This window comes from Apodemus sylvaticus, chromosome 1 (genome assembly GCF_947179515.1).
Source record: "Apodemus sylvaticus chromosome 1, mApoSyl1.1, whole genome shotgun sequence".
NCBI lineage: Eukaryota > Metazoa > Chordata > Mammalia > Rodentia > Muridae > Apodemus > Apodemus sylvaticus.
Genome location: NC_067472.1, coordinates 207,696,198 through 207,721,585, shown reverse-complemented (window position 1 = coordinate 207,721,585; position 25,388 = coordinate 207,696,198). Strand labels below are relative to the sequence as shown.

Genomic DNA, 25,388 nt, shown 5'->3' with positions numbered 1-25,388 from the left:
AGAATTCTTTCCAGAAAAGTCTGCTTTGTGTACAGCACACGCTGGCTTACTGGCCCTTACAAAGTGCCCTAACCCTAATAGCTCACGCTGCAGACACACCTCATCTCACACTCCTGGAGGCCAGAAATCTGAGAGCAAGTCACCCCCATCCCCCCACCTCCCCCACCCCACCCCACCCACCCACCCCACCCCGAGCTGGTTCCATTGAGGACTGAAAGGAAAACTGATGCACAGCCCTGGTGTCACTTCCGGTGGCCAGTGGCCACTTCTGGAGCTGCTTGGCTTGTAGGTGACTTAGTCACGGGCTAAAGAGATGGCTCGGTGGCTGAGAGCACTAGCTGCTCTTGTAGAGAGCCTAGGTTCAGTTTGTAGCCCCTGCATGGCAGCTCAGGACCCCTGCAACTCCAGTTCCAAGGACTCTGACGCCCTTGTCTGGCCTCTGAGAATACTCACTGCACGCACACTGTGCATATCAACTCCCCCACCCAGCCAGCCAAGCACACAGCATGCGCGCGCGCACACACATACACACACACACACACGCACACACACACACACATCCTTATCAAGTAACTGCTTAGCTTACAGAGAGCAAGTCTCTCTCTCTCTCTCTCTCTCTCTCTCTCTCTCTCTCTCTGTGTGTGTGTGTGTGTGTGTGTGTGTCTTTTTTGTTTGTTTTTTCTTTCTGTTTTTCGAGACAGGGTTTCTCTGTGTAGCCCTGGCTGTCCTGGAACTCACTCTGTAGACCAGGCTGGCCTCGAACTCAGAAATCCGCCTGCCTCTGCCTCCCAGAGTGCTGGGATTACAGGCGTGCGCCACCACCGCCCGGCTCATTTTTTTTTAAAGATTTATTTATCTTATGTTTTATGAGTGCTCTGTCTTCATGCATTCCAGGAATCAGATTCCACTCTTCTTGCTTCCAAAGTACGGCAAGAAGTCTCTAGTGTGTGTCTAGTGCACTCTGTGAGGTTAGAGTTCTGCATCAGTGGTGCTCAGCCTGGGGTCTGTGGCACTGGCACCGTGGAGGTTCTCCATGCCTGGGTTGCCAGCACGCTGTGAAAGCACTGAATTCTGCTCCGGGGTCGTGAGCCACCACGTGGGTGCTGGGAATCGAACTTAGGACCAAGCAAGCTGTGCTCCTAACCACTGAGCCATCTCTAAAGCCCTAGCTTTCTCTTTCTCTTTCCTCTATCTTCCTCCTCAGAGAAGCTCCTTCGATTTCCGGTTTGTGTGCCCTGTTGATCCTATTTTTAAGCTGTAATAAATCATCCTCGAGCTCTGAAATGAATAAATAAAATAGCAATATACGAAAAGGTAGATTTGGACTGAAGAGACAGCTCAGGGTTAAGAGCACTGGCTGCTCTTGCAGAGGACTCAGGTTTGGTTCCCAGCGCCCACATGTTGGCTCACAACCTCTTCAGGCTTTATGTGGGCACCATGCACGCATATGGTCCATATACAGACATGCAGGCCAAATACTCCCACACATAAAATTAAAAAAAAAATTCCTTTTAAAAAAAGATAGATTCCCCCATTGAAAAACAAAACAGTGTCAGCCGAGGATGTGACTCATCTGAAGAGACCCTGCGTGGACCCCCCCCAGGGAGGGGCTGGGGTTGCTTCAGAAAGTAGAGTGTTTGATGTGCAGCTCGGTCTCCACGTGGTCCCCAACAACTGGAACAGGGCTGTCGCTAAAGCTGTTGCCCGTCTGTGGAATTGGTACCCCTAACTGGGCGGCCTTGTCTGACCTCGGTCGGTAGGAGAGGATACGCCTAGCTCTGTGGAGGCTTGATGTGCGGGGCGCGGGGGAGACGCCCAGGGGGTCCACCCTCTCAGAGAAGAAAGGGGAGGGATAATGAGGGGGGACAGGGATCGAAATGTAAAGAAAATAAAATTAATTAATTAATGGGAAAAAGAGTGATTGCCTGGTAGGTTTGGGGTCATGGGTTCAAAGCCCGGTGCAGAGAGGGGAAGGGTAAGAAAGTCTCTTATCCATTTTCACACGTGTGTGGCATGTGTATGGATGCATATGGGAGTGTGGAGGCCCAAGGCTGGCACTGAGTGTTTTCCTTGGTTGCTCCGTGCCACACACACTAAAGCAGGGTCTCTGGCTGAAGCCAGAGCTTTTTCGTTCAGTTAGTTTAGTAGTCAGCTTGGCCTGGGGTCCCCTGTGTCCACCTCCTGAGTGCTGAGGTTACAGGCTTGTCTCCATGTCCGTTCTAGTCCGCACACTTCCACAACAGTTAGTGAATCACTTTTCCCAGTGAGCTGTCTCCCCTAGACCAGGCTGGCCTCCAGCTCCCAGAGATCTGCCTGTCTCTGTCTCCGGAGTGCGGGGATTAAAGGCATGCACCACCACCCAGCAGGAAATTCTTTGCATTTATTTATTTTATGTATGAGTACACTATAGCTGTCTTTAGACACACCAGAAGAGGGCATCAGATCCCATTACAGATGGTTGTGAGTCACCATGTGGTCACTGGACTTGAACTCAGGAACTCTGGAAGAGCAGTCAGTGGTCTTAACTACTGAGCCATCTCTCCAGCCCAGGAAATTCTTTAAAATAAAATAAGTGTGTGATGGTTTGTATGTGTTCAGCCCAGGGAAGTGTTTTCTGAGAATGCAAAGAAGCTGTGTTCCAGAGATCACCAAGGTTGTACCTCATGCTGCAGCTGTACTTGGTAATGTATAAGAGTTACCCAGGTGGTACTGGTTTTGAAGGCGTGAAGGTGTTAGGAAGAACAGCTGAGGCTTGGCACTGTGAGAGGCAATGGAAGGCCATTTGTGAAGGTGCAGCCTCAGTTGCAATTGACGGCCCAGGACTGAAGTCATGCAAAGGACTTGTGGTTTGGCACCATGAAGAGAGCCTGGGAGAGGCTATTGGTGAAACCTTGTTGCAGCAGAAGACCCCAGTGTATTGGAGTTGCCAATACCTTGGAATGACCAACAAGAACTGCAGCAGTGGAGTGGACCAACCTGAGCTTAGAGTGCTCCAGAGGGCAGAGCTGGCGAAGTGAGTGACCCAAGCCCTTTGGAGGAGCCCAGAAGATCATGTGTGGATCCCAGACACTGGAACAAGAAGATATAACATGGAAGTTGCCTTGGAGACCCCAAGATGTTTGAGATGCCACAGCCATGGGCTATCCACTGAGGAAAGCTACTAACAGGGAGTGGAACCAGCCCAGGAGAAAGAAGTTTGCTGCAGCCAATAAAGATGAAAAAGGAGGTGGAGATCTGAAGACTGCTTTGCCATCAGACATGGAGATGCAGTGCTTAGAGTTTGCCCAGCTGGTTTCCTGCCTTGCTTTGCGGATTATAGTTAAGTGATTGGATGAATCTCGGAAAAGACTTTGAATTTTGGACTTTTAACAGTGTTGAGACTGCCATAGACTATAGGGACTTTAGAAGTTGGGCTAAATGTATATTTTATTATGTTATGTTTAGGTATGGCCCCCATAGACTCCTATGTTTGGACCAAAGAATAGAATGTGATGGTTTGCATATGCTCGGCCCTGGGAGTAGCATGATTAGAGGGTGTGTTCTTGTTGGAGTATGTGTGACCTGGTTGGAGTAGTTGTGTCACTGTGGGTATGGGCTATAAAACCCTCATCCTAGCCAGGCAGTGGTGGCGCATACCTTTAATCCCAGCACTTGGGAGGCAAAGGCAGGTGGATTTCTGAGTTCGAGGCCAGCCTGGTCTACAGAGTGAGTTCCAGGACAGCCAGGGCTACACAGAGAAACCCTGTGTCGGTGGGGTGGGGATGGGGGTGGGGGTGGGCTATAAGACCCTCATCCTAGCTGCCTGGAAGCCAGTATTCTGCTAGCAGGCTCCAGATGAAGGTGTAGAACTCTCAGCTTCCCCTGCACCATGCCTGCCTGGATGCTGCCATGTTCCCACCTTGATGATAACAGACTGAACCTCTGAACCTCTGAACCTCTGAAGCCAGCCCCAACTAAATGTTGTCCTTATCAGAGTTGCCTTCCTCGGTGTCTGTTCACAGTGGTAAGATCCTAACTAATACAAAATGGCTTATTAAAAAAAAAAAACAACTTAACTTTAAATTTTATAAAATTACATCCTTTGAGCAATATAACCTCCTAAGCCCCCAAATCCTATACACAGAGTCTAGGGAGATGACTCAGTGGGTAAAGTACGTATAAATGCGAGGGTCCTGAGTTTGACGACCAGTGCTGACACAAAGGCCTAGCTTGCTGTGGTACCTGTAACCTCAGCACTGAGGAGGCAGGACGAGCAGAGAGCACTGGAGCTAGCTGGACGTACAGCCTAAGCAAGTCCAGAACGCTAGAGATTCAATAAGAGACCCCGTCCCAAAAAGAGACACTGGGGGCGGGGGAGAAGGTAGGGGGAGGGGAGGGGTGGAGTGGGAAGGGAGGGGGAGGGGAGGGGGTTGCAAAGCAGAGCAGTGGCAGAGTGCTCGCTCTGGATACATCTGGTCCTGGGTTTGATCCTCAGAATTGCCAAAACTCAAACCAAAAATATGGTGGAGGTGTAACTGAGAAAGACACCTGACGTTGACCTCTGATCTATACACACAAAACATGCACAGGCAGATGTACACACATATGCATACACACTCAGTGAACACACACACAAATCATATAATGTTATTAAGGATATTTTTGTTCTCTTCTTTTTTTTTCTATTCATTCGTTCATTCTGGTTTTTCAAGCTAGGATGTCTCCCTGTATAGCCCTGGCTGTCCTGGAACTCTCTCTATAGACCAGGCTGGCCTCGAACTCACAGAGATCTGCTTGCCTCTGCTTCCCAAGTGCTGGGACTAAAGGCATGTGCCACCAACGCCTGTTTTTGTTGTTGTTGCTGCGGTTGTTTCTATTTTTTTAAGACTTGTTAATGTTTATTTTTAAGTGCATGGGTGTTTTGCCTGCATATATGTGTCTGCACCGTGGTCACGCCTTGTGCTCAAGGAGACCAGGAGAGGTCATAGGATCTCCTAGGACTGGAGTTACAGACACTTGTGAATCCTCTTGGGTGCTGGGATCAAACCTGGGTCCCCTAGAAGACCAGCAATGCTCTTAACCACGGAACCATCTCTCCATACCCGGCTTTTCTATTTTTTAAGATTAATTAATTAATCTTAATTAGTTAATTAATTTTATGTATATAAGTACACTGTCACTCTCTTCAGACACACCAGAAGAGGGCATCAGATCAGATGCTGTGAGCCACCATGTGGTTGCTGGGAATTGAACTCAGGACCTCTGGAACAGCAGTCGGTGCTCTTAACCACTGAGCCATCTCTCTCCAGTCACAGTTTTTCTATTTTTAAAAAACAAGGTCTCATAAACTGGGCATGGTGGCACACATCTTTAATCCCAGGACTCAAAAAGGCAGGCAGAAGTCTGTGAACTACAGGCCCGTCTGGGCAATGCAGTAAAATCCTGTCTCAACGAAACAAAAAACAGGGGCTGGAGGGCTGGCTCAGTGGTTAAGAACACTTGCTGGGCCAGAGGGCCTGAGGTCAGCTTTTAGCTACCCATATCGGGCAGTTCACAACTTCCTGTAACTCCAGCACCAAGAGATCTAACCTCCACAGACACCTGCGTACATGTAGCATACACACGCCAAAAAACAGACGAAAGCATAGAAATAGCTATAGAGTCTCACCGCATGTGCCCGGATGCCATGGGACCATAGCATATGTAACCATGTGACCTCAAGCTCAGAGATCCAACGGCCTCAGCCTCTCCTAGGACTAAAGGCGTGCCTGGTCCTCAACACAGCCACCAGAGGGCGCCAGGTCAGCAACCTCTGTGGGATCTGATCCCTCCTCTCTGACTGTCATCTGCTACCTGTCCCTGCCCCACCCATCCGAGGCCACATGGAATTCTCACGCTTGCAGAAACACACCCGCCAGGGCAGTGGTGGCGCACGCCTTTAATCCCAGCACTTGGGAGGCACAGGCAGGTGGATTTCTGAGCTTGAGGCCAACCTGGTCTACAGAGTGAGTTCCAGGACAGCCAGAGCTACACAGAGAAACCTTGTCTCCTCGCCCCCCCCCATGTATTTTTTATTTACATTTCAAATGATTTTCCCTTTTCTGGCCCCTCCCACTCCCCGAAAGTCCCATAAGCCCTCTCCCCCCCCCCCCTGTTCTCCCACCCACCCCTTCCCACTTCCCTGTTCTGGTTTTGCCCTATACTACTACACTGAGTCTTTCCAGAACCAGGGGCCACTCCTTCGTTCTTCTTGTACCTCATTTGATGTGTGCATTATGTTTTGGGTATTCAAAGTTTCTAGGCTAATATCCACTTATTAGTGAGTGCATACCATGATTGATCTTTTGAGTCTGGGTTACCTCACTTAGTATGATATTCTCCAGCTCCATCCATTTGCCTAAGAATTTCATGAATTGATTGTTTCTAATGGCTGAATAGTACTCCATTGTGTATATATACCACAATTTTTTGCATCCATTCTTCCGTTGAGGGATATCTGGGTTCTTTCCAGCTTCTGGATGTTATAAATAGGGCTGCTATGAACATAGTGGAGCATATATCCTTATTACATGCTGGGGAATCCTCTGAGTATATGCCCAGGAGTGGTATAGCAGGATCCTCTGGAAGTGAGGTACCCAGTTTTCTGAGGAACCACCAGACTGATTTCCAGAGTGGTTGTACCATCTTACAATCCCACCAGCAGTGAAGGACTGTTCCTCTTTCTCCACATCCTCACCAAAACCTGCTGTCTCCTGAATTTTTAATCTTAGCCATTCTGACTGGTGTAAGGTGAAATCTCAGGGTTGTTTTGATTTGCATTTCCCTAATGACTAATGAAGTTGAGCATTTTTTTAAGATGCTTCTCAGCCATCTGAAGTTCTTCGGGTAAAAATTCTTTGTTTAGCTCTGTACCCCATTTTTTAATAGGGTTATTTGGCTTTCTGGTGTCTAACTTCTTGAGTTCTTTGTATATATTGGATATTAGCCCTCTATCTGATGTAGGGTTGGTGAAGATCTTTTCCCAATTTGTTGGTTGACGTTTTGTCCTTTTGATGGTGTCCTTTGCCTTACAGAAACTTTGTAATTTTATGAGGTCCCATTTGTCAATTCTTGATCTTAGAGCATACGCTATTGGTGTTCTGTTCAGGAACTTTCCCCCTGTACTGATGCCCTCAAGGGTCTTCCCCAGTTTCTTTTCTATTAGCTTCAGAGTGTCTGGCTTTATGTGGAGGTCCTTGATCCATTTGGAGTTGAGCTTAGTGCAAGGAGATAAGGATGGATCAATTCGCATTCTTCTGCATGCTGACCTCCAGTTGAACCAGCACCATTTGTTGAAAAGGCTATCTTTTTTCCATTAGATGTTTTCAGCTCCTTTGTCAAGGATCAAGTGGTCATGGGTGTATGGGTTCATTTCTGGATCTTCAATCCTATTCCACTGATCCGCCTACCTGTCACTGTACCAGTACCATGCAGTTTTTAACACTAATGCTCTGTAGTATTGCTTGAGGTCAGGGATACTGATTCCCCTAGAATTTCTTTTGTTGTTGAGAATAGTTTTAGCTATCCTGGGTTTTTTGTTATTCCAGATGAATTTGAGAATTGCTCTTTCTAACTCTATGAAGAGCTGAGTTGGGATTTTGATGGGTATTGCATTAAATCTGTAGATTGCTTTTGGGAAAATGGCCATTTTAACTATATTAATCCTGCCAATCGATGAGCATGGGAGGTTTTTCCATTTTCTGGGGTCTTCTTCCATTTCCTCCTTCAGAGTCTTGAAGTTCTTGTTATACAGATCTTTCACTTGTTTGGTCAGAGTCACACCAAGGTACTTTATACTATTTGTGGCTATTGTGAAGGGTGTCAATTCCCTAATTTCTTTCTCAGCCTGCTTATCCTTTGAGTATAGGAAGGCTACTGATTTGCTTGAGTTGATTTTATAACCTGCCACTTTGCTGAAGTTGTTTATCAGCTGTAGGAGTTCTCTAGTGGAGTTTTTTGGGTCACTTAGGTAGACTATCATATCATCTGCAAATAGTAATAGTTTGACTTCTTCCTTTCCAATTTTTATCCCTTTGACCTCCTTATGTTGTCTGATTGCCTGAGCTAGTACCTCAAGTACAATATTGAAAAGATAAGGAGAGAGGGGGCAGCCTTGTCTAGTCCCTGATTTTAGTGGGATTGCTTCAAGTTTCTCTCCATTTAGTTTGATGCTGGCTACCGGTTTGCTGTATATTGCTTTTACTATGTTTAGGTATGGGCCTTGAATTCCTGTTCTTTCCAAGACTTTTAGCATGAAAGGATGCTGAATTTTGTCAAATGCTTTTTCAGCATCCAATGAAATGACCATGTGGTTTCTTTTCTTTGAGTTTGTTTATGTAGTGGATTGCATTGATGGATTTCTGTATATTGAACCATTCCTGCATCCCTGGGATAAAGCCTACTTGATCATGGTGGATGATCATTTTTATGTGTTCTTGGATTCGGTTGGCAAGAATTTCATTGGGGTATTTTTGCATCGATGTTCATAAGGGAAATTGGTCTGAAGTTCTCTTTCTTTGTTGGATCTTTGTGTGGTTTTGGTATCAGTGTAATTGTGGCTTCGTAGAAGGAATTGGGTAGTGTTCCGTCTGTTTCTATTTTGTGGGATAGTTTGAAGAGTGTTGGTGTTAGGTCTTCTTTGAAGGTCTGATAGAATTCTGCACTGAAACCATCTGGTCCTGTGCTTGTTTTGGTTGGAAGACTTTCTATGACCCCTTTTATTTCTTTAGGGGTTATGGGTCTGTTTAGATGATCTATTTGATCCTGATTCAATTTTGGTGTTTGGTATCTGTCTAAGAGTGAGTTCCGGGACAACCAAAGCTACACAGAGAAACCCTGTCTTTAAAAAAAAAAAAAAAAAAAAAGTAAAAGAAAAAGAAACACACCCAACTCATTCTGTCCTCAGTTCTCTCCCTCCCTTCACCTCTTCTCCTTGCCCCCCTCGCCCACCTCCTATCTCCACCCACCCCACTGACCTCCCCCAGGCCCCTCACCCCCCCAACCTCAAATCAGATCTCATGTAACCTAGTAGCCTGGCCTTGAATCCACTATGTAGCCAAGGATGACCTTGAAAGTCTCATCCTCCTGCCTCTAACTCCAGGTTCTAGGACTGCAGATGTTTGACTCCACACCCAATCTATGCAACACTATCCCCCTTTTTTTCTTGTGGAAATAAATTTCTGAACTTATGCTACAATGATAATGATTTTGGTGTTTTCAAAACAGGGTTTCCCTGTATAGTCCTGGAAGTCATTCTATAGACAAGACTGGCTTCCCCCACCTGAGTGCCCACCTGGGATTAAGGGTATACACCCCCACTGCCTGAATTTATTTTTATTTTAAGTGTATATTTTGCCTGCTTTTACATGTGTATCATATGACTGCAATGCTAGTGGTGACCAGAAGAGGACAGTGGATCACCTGACACTGGTATTACAGATGGCTGTGAGCCACAATGTGGGTGTTGGGAATTGAACCAGGGTCCTCTAGAAGAGCAGCTAGTGTTCTTAATCACTGAGTTGTCTCTCCAACCCCTTTATTAGGACTCAAACAGCAAGTCTGGGGCCTGGATTGATGGCTCCATGATTGGGAGAGCTTGCTGCCTTTCCAAAGAACTGGAGTTTTGTTCTCAGAAACCAAGTCAGCTGCTCAAGACCCTTGTAACTCCAGCTCTGGGAGATCTAATGCCCTCTTCTGGCCTCCTCAGTTGCATGCACAGACACAGGGATAGGCACACATGTGTACACACACACACACAGATAACAATAATATGACTTTTTGTGTTTTGCTTGAACAGGGTCTCACTATGTAGAGTCACTATGCCTCTGCTTCCCACGTGCTGAGAATGAAGGTGTGTGCCACCAACCCTCGCCTTTTATTTTGTTTTATTTTTATATTTTATTAAAATTTTATATTTTTTATATTTTATTTTTTATTTTATTTATTTTGTTTTTTGTTTTATTTTGTTTTATTTTATTTATTTTATTTTATTTTGGTTTTTCGAGACAGGGTTTCTCTGTGTAGCCCTGGCTATCCTGGATCTCACTCTGTAGACCAGGCTGGCCTTGAACTCAGAAATCCACCTGCTTCTGCCTCCAAGTGCTGGGATTAAAGGCGTGCGCCACCACTGCCCAGCAAGCCTGGCCTTCTATTTTTTCAAGCAAAGTAATCTGGTGTCGGAAATAGTCAAATGGATCAGATTAGAGAAAGAAAAGGATTATTCAAAGAATATGAAAGCCAGTGTTGCAGGCACCCACTGGGTTGCAGACGGCCCTTCTGAGCTATCTGCATACACAAGCTGTGAGCATGCGCAAAACACCACTGCCCTTTCCCTGGTAATCTCCTCAACCGGAAGACAGTGTCTTCCAGCCACTTTGTGCATTCTCTCTCTCTCTCTCTCTCTCTCTCTCTCTCTCTCTCTCACACACACACACACACACACACACACACACACACACGCACGCATGTACGCACGCACGTCAGGGGCTTGCTGTGTAGCCCAGGCTGGACCATGAGCTCCTTATCTCACCTGCATGTAAAGTTCCTGTATTTAATGGGTCTGCAACAGACTGAACTGTAGAGAAGAAGGCATTTTTTTTAGATTTATTTATTATTATATGTAAATACACTGTAGCTGTCTTCAGACACACCAGAAGAGGGCTTCAGCTCTCATTACAGATGGTTATGAGCCACCATGTAGTTGCTGGGATTTGAACTCAGGACCTTCGGGAGAACAGTCAGTATTCTTAACCACTGAGCCATCTCACCAGCCCCGAAGAAGGCATTTTTTAAAAAAACTATTTATTTTTATTTTATGTGCATTGGTGGTTTGCCTGCATGTACGTCTGTGAGGTGACAGATCTTGTAGTTAACAGACTGCTGTAAGCTGCTGGGTCCTGGAAGAGCAGTCAGCGCTCGTAACTGCCGAGCTGTCTCTCTAGTCCAGGTATAGTATGGAAGCTTCTAAGAACTCTTCTGCCTACTCCAGGAAAGAGAGCATCGGAAGTCCTACACTAACACTGCCAATTCAGATGCCGGTGGCAGGCCTTGCTCTGCGCTTTCCATTTCTCTCCTGCTAAAAATAAACTGGCTCTTACTCCACCTGTGCCCCAGTGTGAATTTTTCAGAGACAGAAGAGTCAATGACTGTGGTCATTGGGGTCAGAGGAAATGTGGGGGGAATCATCTCTCCACACATAACTTCTGCCCGTGTGGACTGGCCCAGTCTGAACATGTCCTACAAATGGGATCCTAAAATACTTGGGATTAATCTCAATGGTGGGCCTGCAAGATGGCTCAGCAGGTAAAGGTGCTTGCTGCCAAACCTGACGGGCCTGAGTTCAAAGCCTGGAATTCACATAGTGGAAGACAAGAACTGACTCCTGCAAAAGTTGTCCCGTCCTGTGACACCTATACCTGCCCTTGCAAACAAAAAATAAAATAAAATAAAATAAAAATAAAATAAAATGCACTTCTGGGTGTATCTGTGAGGAGTTTCCAGAAAGGATTAGATTCCCAGGGCTCTTACCCAATGCATCACTGGTACCGCGATGGATTCACCACATGACTGATATCTAGGAGGTGGGCAAAGTCAGGGCGTGGGGCCCAGCTGGAGAAATGATCTCCAGAGCTTGTCCTGGTTCCTTCCATTGTTCATTCTCTGTGCTTCCGGGTCACCTTGCCTGAACTATTCTTTCAGCCATGCCCTCCCCACCGTGATGGACTGACTGAGTCTCTAAACCCACGAGCCAACAGAAATACTTCAAAGGTGGGATAATAATGGCTAAGAGGTTAAGAGAATTTGCTGCTTTTCCAGAAAACACATGTTCAATTCCCAGCACCCGGATCTATCACTATGCCACGCCCCCAGCCCCTCCCTGGGGGGATTCTAGGCGGGGCTCTAACACTGAGCCGCGCCCCCAGCCCCCTCCCTGGGGGATTGTAGGCGGGGCTCTAACACTGAGCCACGCCCCCAGCCCCTCCCTGGGGGATTCTAGGCGGGGTTCTACCTGAGCCACGCCCCCAACCCCTCACTGGGGGATTCTAGGCTGGGACTCTCCCACTGAGCCACGCCCCTACCCCCTCACTGGGGGATTCTAGGCGGGGCTCTACCACTGAGCCACGCCCCCAGCCCCTATGTTCCAGCTGGGATTCTAGGAGTCAGCTAACTCATTCTCCCTATAGTCTATACTGACTCTTTCCTGGAGGTTAGTAAGCCGCCTGTCTCTTCAGAAGGTAGCCATTATAAATCTTCCTTTTTTAGTTTATGTCTGGCTGCCGAAGAAGTCGACATGTTTCTGGCTGTCCATGGTGGCATGTCTTCAGTGTCAGCCCTCAGGAGCCATAGGCAATGAGATCTCTGGAGCAGCCAGGACCAGGAATTTCTTCCTGTGACTTCAATCCGCTATATTTCTACACAGCTGCCCCGATTCTGCGGCGTCGTTTCCTCCGGGGGGGTTTGTGATCTTGTTTGCTGCAGCTCTTAGTGGTGAATTTGAATCCTGTCAGGAATGTTACAGTCCTCTCCGAGTGTTTCTGGGCTGTAGATGGGCTGTTAGGCAGAACTGTGCAGTGGTTTAAATATCCGTGACTTTTCTTTTCTTAAATGATGTTTGGAAAGTTTTCTCCAGGACACGAACATCATAATAATAATAAAAAAAAGAACAAGCACTATAAAATAAGTAGGTGAAGGAGAGACTCCCACACATACCCCATAAAGCCCATCCTGAAGGCTATTCTTAACACGTCTTCCTCTCTCCCGTCCTAGAAAGGAATGTTCTGCGGTGTCCACAACGATGCTTTGTGTGTGCCCGCTGGGCCAGATGGCGGGGGCAGGAGGGGTCAGGAAGCCGCTGGGGCACATAAAGCACCTTTTAAGTGATACTTCCCAAGTATCTAAGGAGTCTCCAGCCGGCCTCTGACACAGGATGTCCATAACCACCAACCGGGAATCTAGGAGCTCAATGGACGCAGGGAGGAAGCTCAGGGCCAGGGGAGGCCACTGGGGCACCACCCCGTGGGTGAGGGCGTGGGTTGGATGTGGAGGTCACCGAGGCTGCAGCCTGGCCATGCATAGCCCCTCAAGGCAAACTCAGGAAATTCAGTAAGGCTGCAGGAAATGTGTGTGTTCCACATGCAGCAAATGGCCCATGCTCTGTGTGGCCATGACCACCAGTACAACCTGGGAGGGGAGAGCCTGGTTACCAACTCCAGACTGTCCCCACCCCACCCCCCAGTATCCCATCCCCCCACCTCCACCCCGCACCGCAGGCTGCCAACCCATGTTCCAATTTCAAGTCTGGGTCCTACTGCAGGGATGTACGCCCTCCTTTCTGAGGTGGCTTAGCCTTTCTGTGTCTCCAGCACAGCGTAGGATACTACTGCCCACTTCACTGCCCCGCGTGCTAAAGTGATTAGGACTGGGCCATTTTCTCCAGCCCCGTTTGCAGACTGCTGATACCAAGGGGGAGGGAGGTGAGGAGAAATAAACAGAGTCCTTTTCCCAGGCTGCTCTCACTCCTGGGGGCTGTGAGGAAACTGGGGAATCTGGGAGAAAGCTTAAGGCCTGGCACTGTGAGAATGGGAGGAAGTGTGTGCTGGTCAGAGGTTTTTGTGTTCTGGTGCTGCGTGAGACTGACCGTCCACTCTGGCATGCAATCAACAAACTCTCTGCCAAGTTGCAGGGGCAGTAGGACTCCAGCACATTCATTATCATTTCCCCCCAGTGGTTCCAATAGTTTTATGCTGAACATTTTTTCTTCCTGTTAAGGCAAAGTCTCAATGCTGTGGCTGTTGGGCGCATGCTCACTTAAGCTCTGGGTTCAAACCCCAGCATCTTTCATAAAACAAAGCACAATAGCACATGTCTGCAATCCCAGAACTCAGGAGGTGGAGACAGGAGGATCAGAAGTTCAAGGCCTTCCACTGTGACCAGGAAATCTAAGGATAACCTGGACTATTTGAGACCCCGTTTCAACCTTAAAGACTTTAGCAGTGAGAATGTTTGCAGACCTTAGGAACAGGGTTCAGTTCTGGTGGTTTACAATGCTTGTACCTCCTTCCAGGATATCTCAAGGCCCTTCTCTTTGGATTCTATGAGCAACACACACACACACACACACAGAGAGAGAGAGAGAGAGAGAGAGAGAGAGAGAGAGAGAGAGAGAGAGAGAGAGAGAGAGAGAGAGAGAGAGAGAGAGAGAGGAAAAAGAAGTGGAGAGATGGTTCAGCAGTTAAGAGCACTGGCTGTTCTTCCAGAGAAACCATTTTTGATTCACAGCACTTGGAGTCTGACAACTGCATGCAACTCCAGCTTCAGGAGATACTCCAGAGTTCAAGAACCAAAGTTCTGGAGAGACTGGTCATTGGGAAGTTCCCTCTGAAGAGAAATCCCACTGCAGCAAGTAGCAGGCCCTAGGAAGATGCACAGGGCAGGGCTGCCTTCTGAATGGGCACAGGGGGAGGCTGGAGAGGTCCCCTGGAGACCCCTTTCTAGGCTGGCGCAGGGGAGCTTTCTGGGTTGTTCACCTGTAAACCCTCCACCTCTCTCCCTCTAGTGATCCTCCACATGTAGTATTTTGGGACATGTCCCTAGAGAAACAGTCACACCAAGTAAGCCTTTGGCAGTGTGGGAGTAATAGGTTCTGCCTGCATAATTCTTCTAAGGATCAACGGACTTAAAAGATGGTTCTTGGAGAAATGGTATCAGAAACCGATGCACGCATATCATCAGGAAAAGTTCCTTGATACAATGAATCTATCTCTGCAATTTTAAAAGTATTATGACAGAGGAGTGCTATTTTGTGACTGGACTTATACCCACAAATGATTAAACTGTCTTTTACCTTGCATAACTGTGACTGTATTTGCTACCAGCTGGGTTATGTGCTCATGTCCATAGAACACACCTGGCAACACATTTATTTTTGGCTTGTTGAAATTGTGCTTTTAGTGCAAAATAGGGTTGGAAAGCTACTGACTCAGTGGTGGAGGTGGGGCTTTTACAATTCTGATGTCATCTGAGTAAAATAACCAATGATGTCACTGCTCAAGCACGCAGGCTTGCGACTGTATGAAGACAGCTCCAACTACTTAGGGCCACTTGCTTGCTTATCTGCAGGTGACCACTGTCCTCAGGTCAGCAGTTCCGAGGATTTCAGGGAATGAGGGTGAATATGATCAAAATACACTGTATACAGGTATAAAGACCTCAATAAGTTAAAATACCTAATATATAAAAAAGCTTGATGAGCCAGGCAAGACCTACTGTTCAAGCACTCGGGAGCCTGAGGCACAAGGTTCACAAGGCACCTGCCTAAACACTGAACACCATGACAGCCGGAGGACTCGGAGTCTCAGGTCAGCTGGGGCTCACAGCATGGGGACCCCGTCCCAAAACAGAACAAGTCGGATTTCAAGCTTATCTTCTTTCTAAATGAAGATTCACGGCTAAAGAGACAGCTCAGTGCCTAAGAGCACCGGCTGCTCTTCCAGAGTACCACCTGCTGGCCTTTGTGGGCACCAGGCTTGAGGTACAGACATACACACAGGGCTAGCTGTGGTGGCATAACACCTTTGACTCCAGCAGAGGCAAACTGATCCCCATGAGTCTGAAGCCAGCAATATGCGTCATAGCAAAAATAAAACCGGAAATTTAAAATTTGTGTATGTGCCTGAGACTGTATGTATGCACACAAAATGGAGGCCAGAAGCTACCACTGGATCCCCAGAACCTAACTTTACACGTGGCCATGAGGCCCCGATAGAGGCCCCTAGGTCCTCTGCCAAAGCAGTAAACACCCTTGACTACTGAACTCTCTCCAGCTCCAATTTTTCCCTTTAAAAATGTAACTTGGGGGCTGGAGAGATGGCTCAGTGGTTAAGAGCACTGCTTTTCCAGAGGTTCTGAGTTTAATTCCCAGCAACCACATGGTGGCTCACAGCCTTCTGTAATGGGATCCAATGCTCTTTTCTGGCGTGTCTGAAGTCAGCGACAATGTACTCATATAAATAAATCTTTAAAAAAAAAAAAGAACATAAACTTGGTTTGTTGCCAAAGGTGTCTCTAAACAGGAAGTGAAGAGGGACTCTGATCCCCTAAAAAAGTTGGATTGATCTTGGACACTTACTGGAATGGAGGCTCTTAGCTTTTCTGCTTCATGAAGGTCTTATAGATTCCAGTCTCAAGTGTGTGACATTTGGATAAATGACCTACTAGTTATAGCCACTGTTCTTAGTTGAAATTAAAAAATTGCATCAAATATACACACTAGCAAGGCGTGGTGGTGCTAAACTGAAATCTCAGAATTGAGAGGAAGCAGGAGGACCAGTTAGAGTGACAGTCAGTTATATAACTATGAGGCTACATGAGACCCTGCCCAAATAAAAACTACAAAAAATAATAACGTAAGTTTTAAGAAGATAAACAGAACGCCAAGAGTGAAAGACGCAACCGGGGAAAGGGGCTAGACAGTACTGGACAACTCACAACAGGACAGAGGTTATGGAGACCGCATTGACGTCTGACACGTGAGCAAAGATCAGAGGGAACTGAAGGAACTCATGATCCACAGAAAGTGGGCATGGCTCAGTGGTAGAGCCCCGCCTAGAATCCCTTAGTGAGGGGCTGGGGGCGTGGCTCAGTGGTAGAGCCCCTGCCTAGAATCCCCCAGTGAGGGGTTGGGGGCGTGGCTCAGTGGTAGAGCCCCTGCCTAGAATCCTCAGTGAGGGGCTGGGGGCGTGGCTCGGTGGTAGAGCCCCGCCTAGAATCCCCCAGTGAGGGGCTGGGGGCGTGGCTCAGTGGTAGAGCCCCTGCCTAGAATCCTCAGTGAGGGGCTGGGGGCGTGGCTCGGTGGTAGAGCCCCGCCTAGAATCCCCCAGTGAGGGGCTGGGGGCGTGGCTCGGTGGTAGAGTGTTTGCAGAGCTGTGGTCTCCACATAGTCAGCACTGAAGGCAGGCTGTGGTGGAGAGGCTGTGCTAAGTCCTGGGCAGCAGAGGAAGGGCAGAAGAAAATAACAAGACCCCAGCGTTGGTCCCAGCACTTTATTGAGGACGGAGCTCCGACATGTGCACAGCTACAACCTGAGGGCAGAGGGCAGAGGACAGAGCTGAGGTGGATGAGAGGAGGGTGCACCCACCGCCCTTCTCACTGAACACCCCTTTTGATTTGAGACTTTGGGTTGGTCCCCTTAGGCATCCCCTTTACCCCTACCCTAGATTCCTGGGCCCCTATGGCTGAGCAGTCATGGGGTTTGGAAAGGGCCTGACACTGGCAGCTTTCCAGAGGGAAGAGGCTAAGCTAGCAGTGGGCAAGGCAGGCCATGGCTCACAGATGGCGGTCAGCGCATGCTGGTGGGCCTCACTCACTGAATCTCCCGGAAGGCCCGCTTCTCCACCAGCTTCACTTTGTACTTGCGCTTGAACCTGGAGAAGGGGAAAATATGGTGAGTATCTTGGGGCGGGGTGGAGGGTGTGGCAGTGCCTCGCCCCTCCTGTCCTTCCCGCTGTGGCAGATCTTACTTGGCTCGTTCCCGAGGCTCAATCATATTTCTCTTCTGGAAGCTCTTGAACCTGTCTCGGAGAATGTTCCCTTCCGGCTGTGGGGCAGAGGGGTGGAGACGTTATCAGGATCCCACACAGCACTGGGTTTCAGACAGAGCTCAGCATGCTCCTAAAGCCTCAGAGTACCCCCAGGACACTGCTGAGCTCTGGAGACGCTACACCGTACCGAGGTCACTGTGGGCTACCCTAGCTAGGCTCCGAGGACAGAGGCTACAGCTGCAACACAAGGGAACCCCATAGCTAGGCCAGGCCCTAGGTGTGCACAGCTTGAGGAGACTCTCTAGGGACTGACACAAGATAGGCTGTGACAAAAGGCCTTCTGAGGGTCAGCGGCTTCCACCAGCACCTGCCCTCCCCACCTCACCCCCGACCCTGTGCCCTCAGTCCCCAGGCAATGGCCCAACTGGCCCAGCCCAGGGCAGCCATGGTTGTCGCCCACAGCCCCAGCGGGCACGGGGAGCAAGGATGGTTATCATCACTGGGCACAGGGTCCCCACAGCACCCTGCTGCCCCCATGGTAGTACCTTCAGCGTCCGGAGCGAGCCAGCCAGCTCAGAGCTGAGCTGGACATCAATGTCAGGGGCCTGGTACCTGCAGAGCACAGGGTGAGGACACTCAGGGAATGGCCCTCAGAGCCAACAAAGGAACATGACACAGCCCGTGGACCTCCATTTCCTAGAGCCCCAGCCCACGCCTCACTTGAGCCGTCCGAGTCTTCGGGGCTTGTCAGCCTCTGCCAGTCGCCGTATGCGCCGCTGCTCCCTCCGGCGTGCCAGTTCTGCCAGCCTCCGGGCCACCTGGGCCTTGATCCCACGCAGCCTGAAGAGTTCTTGGTGCTGAAGCCGGGCTGCCCTCAGTGCAGCCTGCTGCACCCGCTGTGGACAGAGGCTAAGAGCTCAGCCTAGTGCCACCCTGCCATGGCCTTCCTCTCCCAGGGCCCCACAAAGCCATGGAACTGGTCTCGGGTCACTCAGTAGCTGTCTGTCTTGTCATCCAGCTCTGTCTGAGGGCCACAGAGTAGGGTGCTCACCAGCTTACGAGCAGCCTTCTCGCGCCGCCGCTGCTGCTCCGTCTTCTTCTCCATCCTCTTCTCAGGCCCAGCAGCACCAGTGGGTGTGGTCTCCGTGGCCCCATCATCAGCCTCTGGCTGCTTAGCACAGCCTGGCTCATCCTCACCATCAGACTCCTCCAGCAGGCCCTCACACATCTCCCGAAACACGGACTCCTAGGGAGCAGGGTGGTCAGCCAGCGGGGACAGGTGGGGTTACAGGCGGTGACAAGTGGTAGATGAGGCTCACCTGGGTGGCAGCCTGCTCTGAGGTGGGCAGGGCCAACTGTCGCTCCAGCTTTTCTGCCTCTTTCTCCCGCTGCAGCTCCACCTCGTGGGCCTCTCGAAGCAGGGCCTGGCCAGAGGCGAGAGCTCGGGGTCAATCTAGTAGCAGGCCTGCCCTTCCGGCCCTACCCCATGGCCGAGTCTTAGCACTGGCCCAGCTCATGGTTCCACCCTCTACACGCAGCCAGGCAGACATCTGAGCTATTCTCTCCCTCACACCATGCTACGCTGGGTTCTGATTAGATGGTCTGGTCCCGGGACAAATTCCAGGGAAGGAAGCAGGTGGGGCCTGAGGTAAGGGGAGAAGGAACTCCCAGGGACGGCAAATGGAACAAGGACTCCAGACAGTGAAACCTTCAGCAGGCCAAGAACCCACTGCACACCAACCTGGTGATCCTCAAAGGTTGGGTTGTAGGAGGCTCCCGCGGGGATCACCTCCACTGCAGGCACCTGGGAAGGCTTGATGTGGAGGCGTGGTGGCCGCTGGAGGAAGGCAAGAGCAAGGAGGCAGGATGAGCTCCATTGCCTTTAGGGGTCAGTGTACCCCTAAAACGCCTACACTGGAGCCCAAGGCCAGTGTGAGACTGTAGAGAGGCGGGGCCTGACAAGGCAGGACTCAAGAGAACCGAGTCTCACTAAAGGCTTCACCCCACACCCTTCCTTCCCTGCGCTCGGCCTTCCACCACCTGAGGCAGATACCAGGCCCTTCCCCCAAGGAGCACAGGTCCCTCGTTACCTGCCCATCAGCCTGCCTCAAGGTTTTATTGTGGAAATATAAAGGACCAGGAGCCAAACACTGCAGCTCGCCTATCGGGGTGCAGGGACTCAGGGTCATGAGGCCGGGATGGAGGCTACAGGTCAGCCAGCCACCTACAGGACCTCACACCCTGCACAGGGACATCTGTCCTTGGAGGGAGCAAGCTCTCCACAGGAAGGGCTCTGCAGGCCTCTCCTACAACGGCCACAAGACCACAGGGGACATGGAACAGCATTTGCTTTTCCTTTTTCTGGTTTTTGTTTTTTCAAAAGAGGGTTTCTCTGTGTAGTCCTGCTGCCTGGAGCGCACTCTAGGCTAGGCTGGAAAGCCTTCTGCTCCTGCCTCCTGAGTCCTGGGATTAGAGGGTGCATCAGTCACCTCTGCTCAGCTTGGGGGAGGAGGGGGCATGCAACATTTGCAAACACACGTGACACGCTGGGTCTAGACAGTCTATATGCTCTGGCACACTGCCTCATCGGCTGTGCTGTGGGCCTTCTGCTGTCACAGCAAAGTAGGAGTGACAATTCTGGTGCCCACATGGTCTAACAGCCCCCAGAGGACATGAGGAACAGAAACGTCAGAAACCTCAGGTGACCAGAGGGCCCTCTATGTCAAGCTCTCTTGCCCACCCCACCTAGTCTTTTCCCTGGTGCAGGGCCTATACTAAGTGGCCCTAGTGATCCAAACTTACCCAACCCTGTCCCCTGAGTTCTGGGACTACTGTCTTAGGAGCCTGCTCCGCACACATACATGGTGTCTCAGGGCCCACTGCATACCCTCAGCTGCCTGGGTCTCTGGCCCTGCTCTGCCTCGTAGCTTCAGTGTCTGAAGCCCCTCTGCCTATGGCTGGCTTGCTCCTCCACGTCTCTAGCCCCAAGAGCTTTTCTCCAGTGCTGGCTTCTGGCCTCCCTGAAGCCTGTCTCCTAACCTCTCATTTCCCGGAGACACACAACACACAGATGTGAAGGCCAAGGTTTCTTCCAGCCCCAGAGGAAGAACACATCACAATGCTAAGATTCCACAGCACCTGGCTTCCAGCAGCAAACATTTAGAGCCCAAAATGACAGCCACAAACCAACCTCCAACCCACAGTGCCAGCAGTGGGCACTGGGTTGTTTTCAGACATTTCTTTAACCCACTGCTCCCCAGCTGTCCCACACAGGCTGTCAACGTACACTCTACAGTCTGAGGAAGGAATGGAGGCAATGAGGTGAGGTCACCATCCCAAGGTGGGTCATCATGGGAGCTAGGACAGAGACACGGGCCTCTAGGATGACAGGCATGGGGACCATGAAAGAGCTGCCCTCCCTATCCCACTGCCTGCCTATGCAACCTTACCCTCACGCCTTTCTTCTTGGTCTGCTCCAGAAAAAATGCATCCTGACCAATCAATGGTGTGTCCAGAGGGTCTGCAGGAGAGGAGAGCACCTGCAGTGAGCTTCCAGCAGAGGAGGAGGTCTGTGCCCCAGACCCTACCAGCCCTCCACACTGCTAAAAATGACACTGAAATCCAGGCAAGGGAAGAAGCTCAGACCCCCTCAAACCACACCTAGATGGGACTTCACAAGAGAGGGAGACCCCATAGGCAGGAAGGATGACCCAGAAGGCCTCAGGCTTCTGCTGGAAGTCTGCCAACCTCTGCAGAGCATGCCCTTGGGTGCTACATCCTCAGGCAGCGTATGATATGGACAACTGCCCACACCCGTCAGGCCATCTGCGAGAGAGCAGAGTCACTCACTGCCTGGGTTCCAGAGGTCGTAGAAGGGCCGCTCAACGGTGTCCTGGGGCCCAGGTTTGGCCTTCGGTGCAGGAGGGCTAAGAAGCCGGGCCTGGGCCTTGCGCACATCCCTGGGCACCTCACCCTGCTTGGCCAGTTTCTCCCATAGCTCCTCCTTTCGCCGGAGTTTCTTGGCATTAGGGACCTGGTGTGCGAGGATGCTGGGAAAGGAAAGAGCGGCACTGGTCAGGCAGGGTGGGCACAAGGAGCCCTTCTGACTGGCTGCTCCTGCTGCCCGCAGCCTTTCTCCTGTGCCTCAGCAGAGCCTTCTCACCGACTGGCTCCGCCCAGAACCTCATACCCACTACTACAGTTAGATCTGAGCATTCCGAACACCAGAGCTGCCCAGATTCACCTCAGGGCAGCCGGGCCTACTAGCCTGTCCTCTCCTAGGGCCGGCGCTAAACCGATGTCCAGCACCTTCTTTACCCCGTTGGCTCGGGCTGCCCTGCTGCCCTAGCACCAGGGCTAAACCCTCCAAGCCACTCTCCAGAGACCCAGCTGTACTTGAGTCTGCTCTCCCTGCTGCCCCCGCCATTCCACCTCCTCAGTCTCAGGGGCGAGGGCTGGGAGGACTCACTCTTTGGGAGCGGGGATCTTAGAATGATTCTCAAGGGCAAGGTCGACCCGTAGGGGTTTCTGGAGACGCTGTGACTTCTTCCGGACCCAGATCCTCTTCTTGTTTGGTTCTGCAGCAGGGGAAGAGACTTTACCATGGGCCTCCTCCCTCCCTTCATAAAACCAATCCCCAACCTCAGGTCGACCAGGGCCTGATGGCCTTCAACCGAGGTTATGCAGCATATAGCCTAAGGTTCCCAGACTCATCTTGTTCACCTACGAGGGAAGAGCCTACATTAGGAACCCAGAGCCCCAGATTCCACCCACCACGACCTAGGCCAGCAGGAGACAGGCTTTGTGATGACGACTAGGTCACCACAGACCTGTCTGGAAGGACTCACAGACAAAACAGGGAAAGGACCTCAGAACTAGCAGGGAAGACAGTAGGCATCCAGGGGTACTGAGACGCACGCTGTGGCCACCTCTTAGCACTCTGCTCTCTACTTTCCAAAGCCCGTCCGGAGAACATCAGACACCGCAGAACACACTAAGGAGGCCCAGGACAGCACTGCACTGCACACCCATAACACTAAAGCTCTGTAGACTGAGGCAGGAGGACTGAGTCTCTGGCCAGCCTGAGCTAAACAGAGAGAACCTAATTCCAAAAAGTGAGCAGGGCATGGGAGTGTCTGAGGAAGGAAGGAAGGAAGGAAGGAAGGAAGGAAGGAAGGAAGGAAGGAAGGAAGGAACGAACGAACGAACACACACACACACACACACACACACACACACACACACACACACACACACACAAGGCCCTGGGTCCATCCAGCACTGCGAATAACAAGAGCAGCAGCACCAAGCTGTGGAAACCTGAGTGCTGAGCAGCTGGGCGGGGCGGGGCGGGGCGGGGCAGGGCGGGGCAGTGACAAGGCTCCAGCACCTGCAACCTGAGGCCAACCCCAGGAACACCGGGGAAGAAGTGACTCACACGGGACATGCTGCCCCTGACCACACACGTGCCGGGGCACATCCTGGATGCTGTCTGCACGCGTGCTATTAAAAAACGAATGTAAGAACAAAAACACAAAGAGTGAATGCTAACTTCTTCTGTAGATAAATCTCTGCAGCTTGGTCTGTTGGCTCCTACCTGTAATCTAAACACTTGGGAGGCTGAGGCAGGAGGATGTGAGTTCCAGGCCAGCCTTGGCCACACAGTGACCTTTCAGATAGCCTAGGCATAAAAAGAGACCTTGTCTCAAAACAAAAACAAAACCTAGAAATGACTGAATTAAGCAAAAGTGAGCATAGCTCAGAATGATAAACGCCGTGTTTCCCCTTGCACATAGAACCTAGATGTAAAGCTACACGCACTGGCCTGAGGGAGGTGGATGGAACCCGTTACTTTATATGGTAACGTAAAAATTAGTTTAAAAAAACAAAAGGTCCCTGTGTCCCCATGCAGCTTCCCTGGTTTCCCCCGACCTAAGGTGGTATTTCCATTATCAGGCCCCCCTCGACTCGCGCAGCGCATACTCGAGTGCCCCGCTGTTGGCAAAGCCGCCGGCTTGCTCCGCAAAGCCACTGGCTGTCCTTTGGCCCGGCACTGGCTTGTTTTCTGTTCCCGCTGAAGCAGGCTTCCCGTTTTGAGTGTTTTTCTGCCACCTTGGTGAAAGGCCCGTTACTCATCAAAGCAATCCCTAGCTCGCCTTTGTCTTCCTGTCCCAGCAGGTCCAAACTCAAGTTCTGGCGGAGTAAAGCCATCTTGCCAAGACATGTTTCCTTCCTACCGGCTGACACTCATCCTCTTGTTCTCTTTGTTTTGAGACAAGGTCTCACTGTGTAGCCCTAGCTGTCCTGGAGCTCACTCTGTAGACCAGGCAGGCCTCGAACTCAGAGAAATTAAAGTTGTGGGTCATCATGCTTGCTAGCGTGCTCTTTGGGAAGGCGGGGAAAGAGCTGAAGGACACAGCTCAATAAAACCCAACGAAATAAGCCGCCTAATAGGCGGTGGTGGCGCACGCCTTTAATCCCAACACTTGGAAGGCAGAGGCAGGTGGATTTCTGAGTTCTCGAAAAACCAAAAAAAAAACCAACGAAATGAACAACAGGTGGCCCTGTCTCGAAACACCAAAAAAAAAAAAAAAAAAAAAAAAAAAAAAAAACCAACGAAATGAACAACAGGTGGCCTTTCTCAACCATCCGAAGCGTGCTCCCGCTCCCTACCCATTCAAAGAAATCCTTGACACTGAAGCCCACCCTCGCTAGCCTCCTATGGTAGAGCACACCTTTCTTTCCAGCACGCAGGAGGCAGAGGTCAGCAGATCTAAGTTTGGGCCCAATATGGTACACAGGGCAAGACTGTTTCCAAAAAAAAAAATTAAAACGAACTGTTTTACGTTATTAGTGCAGATCTCACGGGATGCAAGCCCCAAGAGAATTCACCAGCACACAACTCCACAGAAGCACGCCTCACCTTTTCGCTTGAATCCAGTGTCCACGAAGAAGAGCTTTTCGTCTGGGGCCTCTGCCAACAAGCCACTGAAGGGTGAAAATGCAGACTATTTGCAAAAAGTAATTCTGGAAAGGCAACAGACCCTCCTAAAATGGGGTCTAACTCTTTGGGCCCAACGCCTCCTCACACCACGGGGTCCTTCTGGGCTACGTCGGGAGCTCTCCTACAGGACTTAAAATGTACCACGGCAGGATGCGCGTGCTTTATTGTCCTTCACTTGAAATGCAAACTCTAGCAAAAGGCTTTAATTTAATCCCAGCACTCAGGCGGCAGAGGAAACTTGAGTTCGGAGCCAGCCTTATCTACATACCGAGTGCCGGGCCGTCCAGAGCTACCTAGCGAGACCCCGTTTCAAATGAGCAAAAAAGAAAAACACTACAGAAAACTTAAACTCTGTTGAAATTTTTGGATGCTTATTTGTTAAAGACGGTACTGAGAAGTCTCCGACACCGAGCCGGAATTCCCGGTGCGTCTTGCACCAGGCCACCGGAAGTCCCGCCCCACGTACCCGGTCGTGCGCTCTTGCAGCCGTACGTCTTCCAGGAACTGGTCTAGCTCTAACCCCAGCGGCTCCTCGGCGAGCCTCCGCCAGCCGCGCTTCTTGTTCCTGGGGCCCCGCCGCCGCCGCCTCAGAGCGGGATCCACCGAGGTGGGTCGCAGCCCTAGGAAGCCAGAGTCCGCCTGGCTTTTCGAGCCGCGCTTCTCACCGCTCCTGTCATTACCCGCAGCCATCTTCTTAAAGGAAGAGCTTAGTCGCTCAAGGTCCTATATCCGGTTTGGAACGGGCGCCACTCGAGTGACGTATTTATGACACACTTCCTGTTCGCGACCATCTTGATAAAGTGTAGTTTTACCGGGAGAGTTTTACGTCT

At 50.4% G+C, this 25,388-nt stretch overlaps 1 protein-coding gene and 1 non-coding gene across 3 annotated transcripts; both read right to left on the bottom strand.

The window, feature by feature from the left end:
* Positions 1 to 17,042: 17,042 nt before the first annotated feature.
* Positions 17,043 to 25,274, bottom strand: Nop53 (NOP53 ribosome biogenesis factor). 2 transcript variants are annotated; one of them, XM_052172227.1, is made up of 13 exons: positions 25,025 to 25,274; positions 24,478 to 24,542; positions 22,024 to 22,132; positions 21,405 to 21,604; positions 21,005 to 21,075; positions 19,297 to 19,392; positions 18,875 to 18,979; positions 18,607 to 18,801; positions 18,276 to 18,451; positions 18,101 to 18,167; positions 17,535 to 17,611; positions 17,345 to 17,438; positions 17,043 to 17,096 (listed from the first exon to the last, which is right to left on the bottom strand). In XM_052172227.1, the coding sequence occupies exons 1-12, from the start codon at positions 25,246 to 25,248 to the stop codon at positions 17,378 to 17,380; spliced, it is 1,446 nt and encodes a 481-aa protein (XP_052028187.1). In that variant the 5' UTR covers positions 25,249 to 25,274; the 3' UTR covers positions 17,043 to 17,096; positions 17,345 to 17,377. The 2 variants fall into 2 exon arrangements, with proteins under 2 accessions (XP_052028187.1, XP_052028186.1); XM_052172226.1 differs by having other exon boundaries at positions 17,382 to 17,438.
* LOC127676597 (small nucleolar RNA SNORD23) lies at positions 17,952 to 18,061 on the bottom strand. The gene has a single exon (XR_007976053.1). It is a non-coding gene; the product is annotated as a small nucleolar RNA SNORD23 (small nucleolar RNA).
* Positions 25,275 to 25,388: the final 114 nt, after the last annotated feature.